General features: G+C 39.1%; 1 protein-coding gene across 3 annotated transcripts; it reads right to left on the bottom strand.

Annotated features, from left to right (window-relative positions):
- Positions 1-3,079: 3,079 nt before the first annotated feature.
- Positions 3,080-13,857, bottom strand: CEP44 (centrosomal protein 44). 3 transcript variants are annotated; one of them, XM_077934177.1, is made up of 11 exons: positions 13,792-13,857; positions 12,862-13,005; positions 11,963-12,110; positions 10,551-10,697; positions 9,802-9,954; positions 8,471-8,617; positions 7,542-7,754; positions 5,945-6,020; positions 4,255-4,379; positions 4,001-4,038; positions 3,080-3,278 (listed from the first exon to the last, which is right to left on the bottom strand). In XM_077934177.1, the coding sequence occupies exons 2-11, from the start codon at positions 12,948-12,950 to the stop codon at positions 3,230-3,232; spliced, it is 1,185 nt and encodes a 394-aa protein (XP_077790303.1). In that variant the 5' UTR covers positions 12,951-13,005; positions 13,792-13,857; the 3' UTR covers positions 3,080-3,229. The 3 variants fall into 3 exon arrangements, with proteins under 3 accessions (XP_077790303.1, XP_077790304.1, XP_077790305.1); XM_077934178.1 differs by lacking the exon at positions 13,792-13,857 and adding an exon at positions 13,371-13,502; XM_077934179.1 differs by lacking the exon at positions 13,792-13,857 and adding an exon at positions 12,248-12,300 and having other exon boundaries at positions 12,862-12,966.
- Positions 13,858-14,084: the final 227 nt, after the last annotated feature.

Genomic DNA, 14,084 nt, shown 5'->3' with positions numbered 1-14,084 from the left:
GAGACAAATATTATTTTCAGACACTGCATTTAAAAGGTTTAGGAACTACTGCTATTCCACAACAAAAATTATAGGAATTTTCCTTGTACCACAAGGTGGTGCCAAAAATCTACTAGATCTCACAGGTTTTCAATAAGATGCTGTTTTCCAGAAGAAATTAGTTATAGCTAAAATCAAAAGATTATTTACTTTTCAAGAACCCCCCCTTCCCCTTTCATTGCAGCCCATCACATTCCCTCCTCAAGATACCTGAAAGACATGGGACTCTGCAGAGTGAGATTTAACCTGTTATTGAGAAGATGCAGCTGGGAGTAGGAAAAATAACTATCTTCCTTAAGTCCCACCCTGCATCCTGAGCAGTCCAGAAGCACTTTCTGCTTGCACACCATTCATTTTTTAAAAAGCGAGTAGCCCACAGGTTCATTCAAAAAACAAGCAAACAGCAAATCACCACCAGATTAAAACCAGTTCAATGGCATGCTGATATGAAAAGGTCTTTACTGTGAGTACATGGCATAAGATACTTATCAGCAGGCATGCTATAATTGTTTACACAATTGAGAAAGTACCTCTCTCCAGGTACTCTGCCTAACCTCAACAGGGAGACTCAGTGGGGGTTTCCAAATAAACCTATTAGGTAGGCTTGTGTGGGAAGCAATTATCTGTCAGGTACCCATGCACAAATATTGCTTAGGGTTCTTTGTATCCAAGGCCATACAGCAGCTGTTGCAAAAAGGGTATTCTATACAAACATGTACAATTTTAGGAATTATTTACATGTATAAATTTGTTTTTAATTTGCTTTTTTTTTTGCTTTTAACTTGTTTTTAACTTTTTAAGTTGTTATTGTTTGGCTTTATGTTTTCATATTGCTGGAATATAACTGTGATATATTTCCATGATACAGGTGCACAGAAAAATTTGAAAGAAAGCAAGAAAGTTCTACTTTAAATAAGCACATAAAAATGACAGTGTTTACTCATCGGATTCCTATTAGGGAAAATGCTGTGGAGGGTGGGGTGGAAGAAAAAAAATAGTGTCCTTAATGCAACAAGTTTCCAAACATATTTTTAGAGGCAAAAGGACTCAGAACTAAAGAATACTATTTTAATATATTAATATTAATTACAATATTAAAATGTGACTTTTACTGTCAGTCGCTTGAGTGGATGTCAACTCAGTTCATGATTACTGTTTATAAAGTGCATGGTTGTCCCATATAGCACAATGAGCACCAAACTAGAGACTTTTCAAATGAAAATTCCCCAGGATGCCATTCCTTGAGCACTGGAAAGCCTATTTAAAAATGAGAAGAGAAGCAAATGAACATAAAATAGCCTCAAGACCTAAGCTTCTTGCAGTTTCCCTGCCTGCAACCTTTCTGCTCCAGATTACCCACAAATGTCTGCCCTTCAAAACACACATTTTGAACTGTGTAGGAGTGTGTGCATGTAAGACAGAAATCCAGAGCAAAGACATCTTTGGACAGATAGTGTTCCCTAATGGTGGGGTGACAGCCCACTTAGCTACTTTCTTGGGAAGGCTAGAGGGGAAATGATTCAGATACCTGGCTAGTTAATTTCCAGTAAACATCCCCTACCTTTTTCTCCTCCAAGCAATGTTCCACTCTTTCTCCAGTCCAAATTCCTAGTACCCAAAGCAGCTTCCCTTTAACTAAATAAGAGAATCATTTGGGCTTATGCTTTTCAAAGATAGTTCATCCCAAACTCACATTCCATGAAATATAGATCCAGGCAAACCAACTATCCCCTTTTTTAAAGAGGTGAAATGTTAAAAGATGCAACTGTCTTCATGCCACTTCATGTTGTGCACAGTTCTAATCCCACACAACAGGCAAAGGTGGCAAATGGAAAAGGTGTGTAGTACAGATAGAAAGGGTACTGAAGACAATCCAGCTTTAGTTATTGGCATCTTCCTCATGAAAAACACTGAAACATCTAAAACCTTAAAAATGCAAGGTGCTGGGGCAATATTGGCCTAATAGAGAGTGAATAACTGGAGGTAGAAAGATTACCTCCCTAGCATAGCTTAGTAATTTTTATATTAGGATTTTTTTAAAGTTTATGGAATGGAAATCTGCTACACAAGTTGAGACATTTTCATTTAAATTTAATTCAAATCTGCTTTTTAACTCCTACCCCAGCTAATTTGGTGTAGCTCACATATGCTTTGGGAAAAGACAAGAAAGCTTATGAAATTAGCCATGCTTTACAACAAAAAGAGAACTGTTTTCTCATCATCCACTAGCCACCCCATTAAAAACCTGTGATGTCGAATGCTGTTGCGATATCACTGCGAGATCTTATCATAGGAAGTGGTGGAATTAAGGTTAATACTTTCTGATTAAATAGGTCCCTGTGCAGGACAGAAAAGTATGTGGCAATTCTGAGATCCAAATATCTCAAGTTCCTTCCTGTCCCCCACCATCTACTTTTCACCCAAGTACATCATATTTATGTCTGCTTTACATGAACTTTCCTCTTCAAAGAGACATTTTATATGGCTTCAAAATCATAAAACTGTTCTGTATCTCTGTATACTGACTGGATGGCCTCCAGCTGTGCCAAGTCTTAAAATGTGTCAGGTAATGCAGCACTCAAACGCTCAACACATTTCCCAGTCCAAGCCTGTAGACCTACTTACATATTTTAGTGTTTCAGATCCAAATGGCCTTCACTTTGTTAGTCTTAATCGATGCTACAATGTGTTGGTGTTTTCTGACCAAGCATGAAAATGTATATTTTTTCAAAAAGGCTTTAGAAAGTACACGTTTACAATATGGTGTACTTGGAGTTTTCGTTAAGGCTTCTACAGCTTCACAGATGGAAGGCATGCAATTCTCTTGGGTGCAATATGAAAGTCCCAGCTGGAGCATTTCCAACAGGATGTAAACCATGGTCCTTTAGCTGCCCTTTCAAAAACATATTACTTAGGCCAGTGCTAGCAAATGTCAATACGAAAACAGAGTGCAAGTACTGGAACAACTCTGCCACATGCATAGAGGGTTTTTTGTGCAGAAAGTAATTAAGCGCAGTTAGGTGAAAAGTGCATCAATGACAAATGTATTACAAAATATTTATTTTCATAAAAATAAATAGCTTTAAATAATTTGAGTTACAAAATATCACAAAGAGATTCAGATAGCTCTAAAAATTTAAAGGCATACATAATTGCTTGCAGATATCTGGCTGTGTAGGACAGAATGTTCTCAAGAGGTGTTTCTTGAGGTCTTCAACAACTCTGAAGTTTCTTCAATCCTGAAGATATTATACAAAGAGGTTAGATATGCCAAACAAAATTGTCTACTTGCAGAATGGTAACATTGAATAAGCACCAATTGCATTTTCCCAACTATAGTGAAGAAGAATCAGACTAAAAGACAATATGGAAATATGGATTATAGAAAACACATATTCCAAAATATCAAACACATATTCTTAATTTTCCAATTTAACTAGAAATTTTGCACATCTTATTTCTCAGTAGGAAATTATTTTAGAACAATACAGGTTGGGGTGGGTGTTAAAAATGAAACCTGTTGAAATAGAATTATACGGAAAGAAAAAACAAACAAACAATGATAATGTAAAGGTTCACAATCAGGCATTACTACATCAAAGTACAATGCTCTTGGGTGCGAAAATGATCATGGTTTTCATTTTGTTTTTAAAAAAGAGAAACTCCTTCAATAAAACATTACCGGGGGGAAATCTAATCACTAATAAACATATTTAGCACTCTAATCTCTAGCAGCCACCAGTAAATTCACTTAACGTTGTATTTCAGAAACAAAAATAGTGACTCATCCCACAAACATGGAACTGTAGCTCGATTTATTATCCAGTACAGCCTTAAGGAAATGCCACACCTGATGCAAAGGCCTTTGAGGTTTGGAAAACACATGTACTTTCTAGATATGTTTTAAGCCAAAACAATTCCCTGCAGAGAAATAAATTTGTCTTCCCCCCCTATTACTTACATTTTGCTTATTCTCTCCATTCTTTGTACTGTTGTCTCCTGCAATTTCAAAACAGGCTAAATTAATTCTTTGAAGTCCGCATTTTTCTAAGTTTAAAGGCATGAACAGAGTAACTTTATACAAGCACTTAATTTTATCAAAAGTGCTTTGAAAAAGTTTGCTGTTACCCACCCCCCAAATAATAATAAAAATCAACCAACATCTACAAGCTCTTCCAAAGCTAAACAGCTAGCATTTGCTGGTTTTTAAAGTACCTTTGAAACCTCTGACAGACCATGATTATTAACGGCCGTGGCTTTGGGAGATGGGTCTACAGATAACTGTGAACTGTATCCAGACGACTGATGAAGAGTCTCTGGCAGCTCCGCCTTCTCCCTATCTGTAAAGAAATATTCATTTTAAACATCACCTTTGCCTTTTTGCTCTCTCACATCAGGTCAGCCATCACACAGTTTGATTTACAGAATGTATTGACAAAGGAAATTGAGGGAGATGAATTTGCAAACTCCAAGGTCTTTCTCTCACGTTATTTCACAACCATATATTGCAATTATAACATAGAAACTACCTGCGACGATTAACCAGGTATGCCATGATTCCTAGCAATGTAAGCTGTTGCAGATGCCATTACTCAAAAAGGTCATTACTTGAGAATAAACTATTTCCCGAGAGCTAATGCTTATCCGGGGGGGAGGGGGGGGGAGGACCAAAAGTTTAACAACAAGTCTACAAGCAACACAAATGGCAGCAGGGTTCTTCCAAGCCCTTCTTAAATGCCACACTGTTCATGTCAGTAGGATCTTGGCACTACCCGAAAGTGTTTTTATAGGCCAACCAAAAGTGAGAAAACATCACATTGTATAAAATATCCTGTTGGCAGATCTCAGAGCCAACAGAGAGCAGCTGTACTTTATCATACAATAAATCAGTTCCAACTTACAGAGACGACAATGAGTTGATTGACAAGTATTCATACAGCAAACCAACCATATAGTTAATATACATTTTAGATAAAATGAGAACGGATGTGGAAAATTTTCTGTCTGTTCCGCAGTTCTAAGGCATGGTGAAGTTTTAAATGTGTCTCTTGCAATTATGGTCTATAATTTTTCAAAACAAGATGTTTTCCAAAACAGTTTACAGAAACATAAACATACAAATAAACTATAATACAATTTTAAGACAAGTCTAAAAATGTACATTTCAAAACACTACAAAATATTATTAAAACTAGCATGAACATGACCATACAAAACAAAACATAAAACAATCACAACCCAAAACTAGCCATTTAAAAGGATCAGTAAAAAGATAGGCCTTGAAGGCTCATTTAAAGGTCCTGAGGGATGGAGCCTGCCTAACTTCAAGCAGAATTTAGTTTCTTAGTTGGGGGCCCAATGTTGTACATGTACAAAGAGAGGACAAGGCAACATTCCCAAAAGTGACTATCCACTTTGGTCTGGATTCCAAACTGGGCATCTCTCTGAGGGCTACTTTTGACAGTGGGAAGATCTGCCTACCTGTCAATCACCTGATATCATAGGACATCAGGTGGCTCTATGTCCACCAAAAAGCACCAAGGCTTGCATTTGGTGCAGAATATGAGCGCCACTGAGACTGGTTCCATTTGGAATCTTCCAGTTGGGTTAGGTTTTGGAATTGGGCCCAAATTTAAATAGTGTAGAATGCAAGCCCTGCTGCAATGGAACAATCAGGATTTGTTCCAGACAGCAGGTGACATGTGAGTGTGGTTGGCCAAAAAAGGGCTGCATGGGCCAAACTGGTGGCCTTAATTTGACTAGCAGGCCAGAGGTTTCCAAGCCCTGCTCAGCATAAAATGAAATTTAAATAGACTGCATTTCAGTTTGCAAGAAAACATTTAAACTGACAATAGCACTGCGTATTTTTAAAAGTGGACTGGAGAAAGCTACATCAAATACTCACCAGGAGAAACTGGAGTCATATTTCTGCTAGAGGTATTTTCTTCGCTCATGTTATTAAAATCTGCAGATATATCAGCCTGAAATTATAAGACATTTCCCACTTTATAATGGTGCTCTTCAGCAAAATGGCTAGCATTTCCTAGATCTCGTTAATGATCTCCCTCAGTACCTTTCAGTAAATGGGTTATACCGTATTTTCCGTCCCATAGGATGCACCTAGTTTTTTGGGGGGGAAATAAAGGGGGAAAAATTTCCTTTATTTCCCCCCCAAAAGCAGGTTGGGGAAACTGAACCAGGTCGAGGAACAGCGGGATGGCGGCGTTGCGCCTCCCTGCTGTCCCCCGAGCTTGTGGGGCTGGCCGATGTCTGCCCAGCGCTAGGGGCGCCCTGCTTCAGGGTGCCCCGCCCGCCGGGCGGCAGGCTGCTATCCGCAGTGTGGGGAGCCCTGCGGGGAACTCCTGTAGGGCTCCCCACGCTGCGGATGTCTGTCCGGCGGGCGGGGCGCTCTGCTTCAGGGTGCCTCGCGCGCCAGGCGGCAGGCTGCTATCCGCAGCGGCTGCCTAGGCTGCGGATGTCTTCCTGAAGCCTGGAGAGCGAGAGGGGTCGGTGCACACCCCATAGGACGCACCCAGATTTCCCCTTCATTTTTGGAGGGGGGAAAAGTGCATCCTATAGGGCGAAAAATACGGTAATACACTCCCTAAAACAACAGTGTCAGCAGCATAGAGACAACATCCCTTTTCAGACACTACCTTTTAATCAGGAAGATCCCATGGGTTCATGTATGCCAGTTCTATCCTTTGTTTCCTCCAATCACAATCATCCAAATTTGGCAAACTATGGTCTAAACCAAGCCACCAATGTTTCTTGCACATCACATTGGGCTCAATCCAATGCTGAAATTATGATGATGCAACGGCCTTTCATGTCTACCAACAGAGCTCCCTCTCCCTCTCCTGTCCCTTCCAGCACTCCCTTGCAGCCTCAAAATCAGTTCTAAAGGACTGGGGACCATTCAGGAGGGAGATGAGAGAGGAAACAGAAGTCCCATTGCGTCAGTGGAACTAGCTCAATTGGTAGAGCATGAGACTCTTCATCTAAGCATCATGGGTTCGAGCCCCATATTAGGCAAAATATTGCTGCATTGCAGGGGGTTGGACTAGATGATCCATGTGCTCCCTTCCAACTCTACAATTCTATGACTCTATGATTCTATACACACAGTGTACATTGAATAAAGCAAGTTTATTTCTTGCTAAAGTAACCAACAGTTATTCTCTAATTATACCTCACAACTGGAAATTTATGCCCTACACAATTTACATTCAACAGAATAAAATTCAAGGTGCTGGAGGTAAGAATAAATAAAAAATAAATACAGTAAAATAAGTTAAGTTGGCTCATAAGAAAAAAGGCCACAGTTGAGCAACATCTTTACTAGAAGCAACCCAAAGGATACACAGCTGGTAAGCTAAAACAAAACATCCTTCCTCTTCTTCTTCTTCTTCTTCTTCTTCTTCTTCTTCTTCTTCTTCTTCTTCTTATTTAGGAGCTCAGTGGCAAATACATCAATGTAGCTGTAGGTGGTAAAAACATACCTTTTTGGACTGCAGTAACAGTTGTGTTTCAAGTAGTAACACCCGGCTCAGTAAATTATTCCACTCCTTTTCATCTATAACAACCTTTCCCTGTAGTTTATCTTCTAACGCCTGCAACTTTTCTTCTACCCAGTCCAGTTTATTAAGCTTCTCCTGCAGTTCATCAAGTTGGCTCTTTAATTCTTGCATTTCATTAGTAGTTTCCTCCAAGACCTGTAAATAATATTTTATTCATCCAAAGTTTTAGATAATCTTTACTCTTTAGCCCCCTTTGTGCCTTAATTCTCTCCGACAAGAGGCAGTGACAGCCACCAACCTGAACTGCTTTAAAGAGGATTGAGGGTTAAAGAAATGAATGGAAGATAGCCATCATAGCTAGTGGCTATGGATAGCCTTTATGTTCCACCTCCACTGCAAGAGGCTTTATGCGTCTGATACCACTTGACAGGTTCTGCTTGCAAGCTTACCACAGGTATCTTTCTGGGCACTGGAGTGCTAAGACTAGACAGGCTTTTGGCCTTATTCACAGGCTCTTATGTTCTTAAAGGGTGGGTACAGCCACACTTTGGGCCCTACTGTTATGATGAATGCCTTAAGGGGTTACTGGCAGCATTATGTATGTTTTCCCACTAGCTGCTTTTGCTATTTAATCATGTGTCAAATTTATTACTATTTCCTGTACCATTGGAAAAATCTTTCCTCTTCTCTCCCCCCCCCCTGTTCTAGGGGTTCTTTCAACCCCCCACCAGAGCAGATTTGGGGGTGCACAGGGGGAGGAAAGCCCTGATGTGCTAGCGGGACTCTTGCTGGCTCCCACTAGCACACCTCTTTAGCTGAATCCAGCCCATAACAATGCACAAGACATATTAGCTGAAAAATTATGATTATTTCAACAGGCAGGTGAGTAAAGAAAATTTAAATGGTCCTACCTGTTCACGTACACTGACTGGATCATCAGCAATACAGACAACTTCTTCCTGCTCCTCCTGCTCCTCTTCTTCCTCCAGTGCTTCATTGATTATGTCTTGAGGGAGTCTTGCACTCAACATACTTTTATGAGGTTCTATTTTAGGATTCTTTGCCATGTAAAAGACCCCACACACAAAGTGATGCAGAGAGCATTAATAAAGACCATATAAGTCAACAGCAGAACACCTTTTAATTGAACCTGGCTATAAAACACATGTATGTGCAGGATAAAATACTTGAGGCATAAAATGCAAAAACTTAGAAGTGATTTTGAAAAGATAAAAACAAAATTAAAAACCACTCCCAGTATTGTATAGACAAGGAATCTCTAAAGGTCCCATCCTCATATTGGTTCAGCATTAGCCCTATTTTTAATAAGTTGTGAGAACCAGGAACTGAGTTTCTAATATAACTTTTGCGAACTGTTTTAAAGGACTGTTTAAAAGAGGACTGTTTTAGAAACCCTCTATCAATGGTATTTGATGCCTTATTAATATACAAATAGGGTCTGATAAATGTTGTAAATGTAGATTAAACAAAACAGATCACATACACATTTTCTGGAATTGTTCTCAAACAGAAATATTCTGGAAATCCATTCAGACTAATATCTGTGATACATTAGTATACCCTTGGAACTTAAAGAATTTCAGCATGGTTATCTAAAAGAGTTTATTCTAGAAAATGATCAAGAAATAATGTTCAACTTTATTACTGCTGCTAAGATTGTAACAGCTAAAAATATCTGAATGGATTGAAAAACTGTGGTCCATAGTAGCTATGATTATTATAAAAGACTACATATAAATCAGCCTAACAGGTTTATGGAAAAATTGGGTTTTTTCGTAACGTTTTGGAACAAGTTCAATGATAATATTCAAGTTTATGCTGCTTTCAACCTGCTGCAATGATATTTCTTCATGTTGTTTGAATTTTGTTTCATAAATTTATTATTAAAAAGTATGTTCCTACAGACACACCAAATTACTGAGGAATCCTCCCCAGTCAAACTGCTTCAGGAGCAGAGGGTCAGGATTCATAACTCCATATTCCATATTCCAATTACCTGAAAGGTAATCTTACAGTGCCAGGATGACAAGCCTAGAAGGCAGCGGCACAAAGAATCAGCCAGATATCTGAACACAGTTCAGTTTCTGGTGCGCATTTTTCAGACAACTTGCTCAGTAAAAAAGCTATTGTTGCTGGAAACATATCTACAGTCTTTCAGTTTTTTGTCTAAAATAATTGTGTATTTTAATTCTCCTTCTAAAATAATTTTGAGTGCTCTTGCCTGCTGAAAATCCATAGTAGAGATTGTTGCAGAATCCGGAAGAGTAGGAAAAAGATTTGTAGCACAGAATGTTGCAGAATCGGGCACACTAGGACTGTTTGCTTGTAGCTGAGGTCTAACTGGATGGGTTCTCTTTCTTGTTTGGGATTTGACCTATAAAAAACACAGAAGTCCCATCCAAATAGTTAATGATGCATATATTTTCCTGTTTTTACAATATGTAGTATGTTCTAACAAAACATTTTGTTGACGTAAATATGCAAGTATATGAGCTCTAAGGGAAAGATATAAACACATACACTGTATCCTCTCAAGAGTGATTTTGAAGAGCAAATTGTAGCAATCAAATCCAAACATAATATTATACAACTTTGCAAGAAGTTATAACTGAAATTAAGTCAAAGTATGGCACTATGTCATTTTAACTGCCTATACACTGATGTGCAGGAAGAAGAAGAAAAATTAGGGGGGAAATGAGAATTATCTGATTTCCCCAATACCCATAGACAACAGAAAAGGGGAGTGGGGTCCACACCCAAACCAGAGCCAGTTCAGTAAGACACCCTGAGAGCCATTCATAAATTTTGTTAATTAAAATAATAAACTGATAGATGGAGCAAACACAAAGTTTTCACACATCCAAGAAACTGTAATAACAAAAATGTGCTGGTTATTTTACTTAGACCTTAATAGATATTAACATTTTTATTTCTCAGAAGTATGAACTAAATTAATAACTTGATCAATACCTTATTCATATTACTTAATTCTTTATGCCTTTTATAGACTGAATTAATAATGTCACAAACAATCTGTATTTTTCTCTCTGCAAAGCCATATTGGAGGAACTGCTGTTTTGATAGGACTGGCTTATACTGAAATTGATCTCGGAGAACCTGCAAGGAACAGAGAAAAAAGAAATTGTTTTCACAGTCACTATAACTGTGGTTACAGGTAGGCAGCTGTGTTTGTCTGCCGTAGTCGAAACAAAATAATAAAAAAATTCCTTCCAGTAGCACCTTAGAGACCAACTAAGTTTGTTATTGGTATGAGCTTTCGTGTGCATGCACACTTCTTCAGATACGGGTTACAACTAGTGCATGAAAACCCAGGAAGTGCTTTTTTGCATTCCTGTAATTTCTAGCCCTGTCCAGCAGTTGAAACCATATCAAAAAAGTAAGAGGGGGGGGGGGAACTTCTGTTCATTAGTATTCCTATTAGATACCTAAGTGTACTTAAGTCTATACTTTTTATTTGGACAAGAGTTTAGAGATATAATTTATCCCAATTTCCCTATGCCAGTTTGACTTGTAATACACAGGTCTGTGGATAGCTTTTACTGTTGATATATTGCATTTAATGGTAGTGAGACACCTAGTTAATTTATGATAAGCAGGAGTAAGCAATTTTAAAAATACAGTGAGTCATGTTCTATTATGCATCAGCTTATGTACAGATCACTCGTTACATTATCTGGCAAGTTTAATGAGCACCAGCCTTCCTTCGACTCTTGGACATTCAGAGGATGGCAGATTCCTGCCTGCTCCCCAGCTCAAAGGCTGAGAGTAAGGCCAAGAAGACATTTGCTACTGCATTGTGAAGTGTGTTGCTGCAGCACTTCCACCAAACTCTCAGTGTCTGATGCTAGAAGATGCTTCTTTAGTAGAGTTAAGCCAGGGTTGGGCGATTGTTCCTGCATAGTGTGAGATCAGTGAAAATAGTAGGGACAAGGTCCTGGTAACAGGTTTTAGCTTAGCTAGTAAGATCAGTCCTAAAACCATAGATCCTTGAACTCGCATGTGAACAAACTCCATCTTATCTCTCACTTAATATCTCATACAAGCTAGAACACTGCCTATAAAACATCACAACATAATACATGTTGAGATCATACAGTCATGTGAGTGCTATAACAATTTAAACCTGTTTGTAGCCTCCATAATGCCACACAACTTTTTCAGAAGACCTTTACACCATGAATGTTGCTTTAATGTTCTACTCTTGGACGTTTTAACTTATGTTTTAAAGTAGATTTTCCTTTTTTATTTTTGTAAGGTGCTTTGAGAGATGTGGTGAAAGTAAAGTTTAAAACAAACTCTTACTTTTCCATTATTCTCAACAAGTGGTAGCGTCACAAAGGACTCTTGAACTATATAAATACCTTATAAACGGCATCAATAAAACGCAAGTCATTCTTTGCCATGAGTTTCACATCCGATTCCACTAGAAGTTCTGCAATATATGTTGAGAAGGATGTGAAGCAATAGCTGATGATGGGCAAAAATGCAGATGGATCTCCCTTTGCCAACCTGTAATAAAGATAAAAGCTAGACAGTAAGAGAATATTGTATTCTACTGCACCAGTGGGACTGCAGCTGTTCTATTTCTGTTCCTCTAGAAACACTATATTAAAATCAGAGTTGTAACTATTTTACAGTGTACTCACATTTTGGGTGCTTTCAAATTTCCAAGCATATCTCAAGTCCTTTTTCTTGTTAACTGCAACCAACATTTTGTAAGAAAGTTTCTACTTTATAAGCATCTTTGCTTTCCATTTAAAGACACAGGAAGGGGAGGCAGGGTAAAAAAGGGTCCCTTCAGACCACTGTTTTCTGCATGTCTATTCTGCATTTGTGGTGAATTTAAACTGCAGCATCCACACATCATTCAGCTTTATAAGATTTTCTGCATTGATGATACAATACCATGATACAATTATGAACCCAAAGCATCATGAATGCACAATTAAAAGAATGCCTGGAATGACCCTTTCCCCATCCAACATCAGACTATATGGATTAATATGTTGCAGATAGTTGGTTTTAGCTGCCTACCAGTGTTCTTCTATTATCCAAACAGGAATACAAGCAAAATTCTTGCCTATTCTTTAACAAGTCAGTTTATTATACTGTATTTTTTTAAAAACTGGTCCACAGTCCAAGCAGAAGCAACATTAAAATAACATGATTCTGATATGAGAACTGTAGATCCCTTTCCCAGCAAATCATGTTTGATAGAACCAATGAATATTATAAAAAATAAAGATATACTTGCACTTACCCAGCATAATCAACATCTCTGGGATAATTTAAAAGTCGAAGTCCTTGCTCTATTTTACGCAAGTTTCCTTTTAAATCTCCTGTGGCCATGCTATCACGTTACAATTCTTATTTCATTCAGATCATAGGAAGTGCTCAGTACAGACTAGAACACAGAATAGTTGCATTTTAGAATTCAAATGTTTTGGTTAGTCATATTATACTCTTACCTTATAGAACTAGCTCAAAGCAAAATTGGACTCAAGCTTTGTTGTATGAAAACAGCTATCCTCTTTCAACCTTGCACATGGGAAGCACACATTACATCTTAAGTGGCATTTTTAGGGTCGCGAAAACAAAACAAGGAAGAATTGTTTTGCAAATACCACACTTTCACTCTGGAAACCCAGGCTACAACTGTACGCCCATTAAACCCAGTAGGACTAGCTTCTGGAGCATAAGATAGGATTGCACTGGGAAGGTTACAGCCCTGTGCCCACTTATTCTGCTTGCAATCCAACTCCCCCTTACCTGGAAGTAAGCCTCGTTGAATTCTATAGGACTACTTCCGAGCAGACATGGTTAGGAGTCTGCTTCCCACTGAGCTTATTTCCACAAAAATCAGGTGTAGGATCAGACTGCAATTCCCCCTCCCCCCCCCTTTCTTTTTTACACAGACTGCAATCCTACACACAATTAATTTACTTGCTGTTTAGCAAGCACCTACTGAACCCGGCAAGGCTTATTTCAGCAGCTGACACATCTCTATTGCCATTAATAAACAGCAATGTCAACGGCGCCTTATAACGAACAGGTATGACAAGCTCCTCATGGTCAAAAACAGACTCGGGACAGCAAGAAAAAGGAAGAGGGAAAGAGAAGCACAGGTATACGGGAGATGTATAGGCGGTTATTTCGGTTACGCGTGCATAAGGCTGCAGAGTCAGCTTACCGGCCCCGGCCCACCTTTGGCCTGAAGGATGGTCGGAGCCCCGCCCACCCTCCTCGCGCCGCCCCCGCCCCCGCCCTTTCTTGCTTCCTTCCCTCCCCCTTTTGGCGGCAGTTTGAGCGCTCCCGCGGGAACTCGAGGCAGACTTTCGCTCCGCTCCGGCAGATTCCTCACACCTTCCTCCCTCTGAGGCTGCTAGCCCTATTGGCCGGCCCCTAGAATTTCTTCTCAGACAGCGCTGTGTCCTGCAAGGGGGAGGGAAAGCGCCAATCTTTCGCAATAAATAAATAAATAAA

The sequence above is a fragment of the Podarcis muralis genome, chromosome 9 (assembly GCF_964188315.1).
Source record: "Podarcis muralis chromosome 9, rPodMur119.hap1.1, whole genome shotgun sequence".
In the NCBI taxonomy this organism is placed as follows: Eukaryota; Metazoa; Chordata; class Lepidosauria; order Squamata; family Lacertidae; genus Podarcis; species Podarcis muralis.
The sequence above is the reverse complement of the archived record's forward strand: the minus strand, read 5'-3'. Positions and strand labels throughout refer to the sequence as shown.

Excerpts from the sequence above, each read along its gene's own strand:
- CEP44 (XM_077934177.1), bottom strand. The coding sequence starts at position 12,950 with ATGGCCACAGGAGATTTAAAAGGAAACTTGCGTAAAATAGAGCAAGGA. Across the intron at positions 4,039-4,254 it reads GTCTGTCAGAGGTTTCAAAG|GAGACAACAGTACAAAGAAT; the intron begins GTACTTTAAAAA and ends TTGAAATTGCAG. Across the intron at positions 3,279-4,000 it reads ATGGAGAGAATAAGCAAAAT|GATTGAAGAAACTTCAGAGT; the intron begins GTAAGTAATAGG and ends TAATATCTTCAG.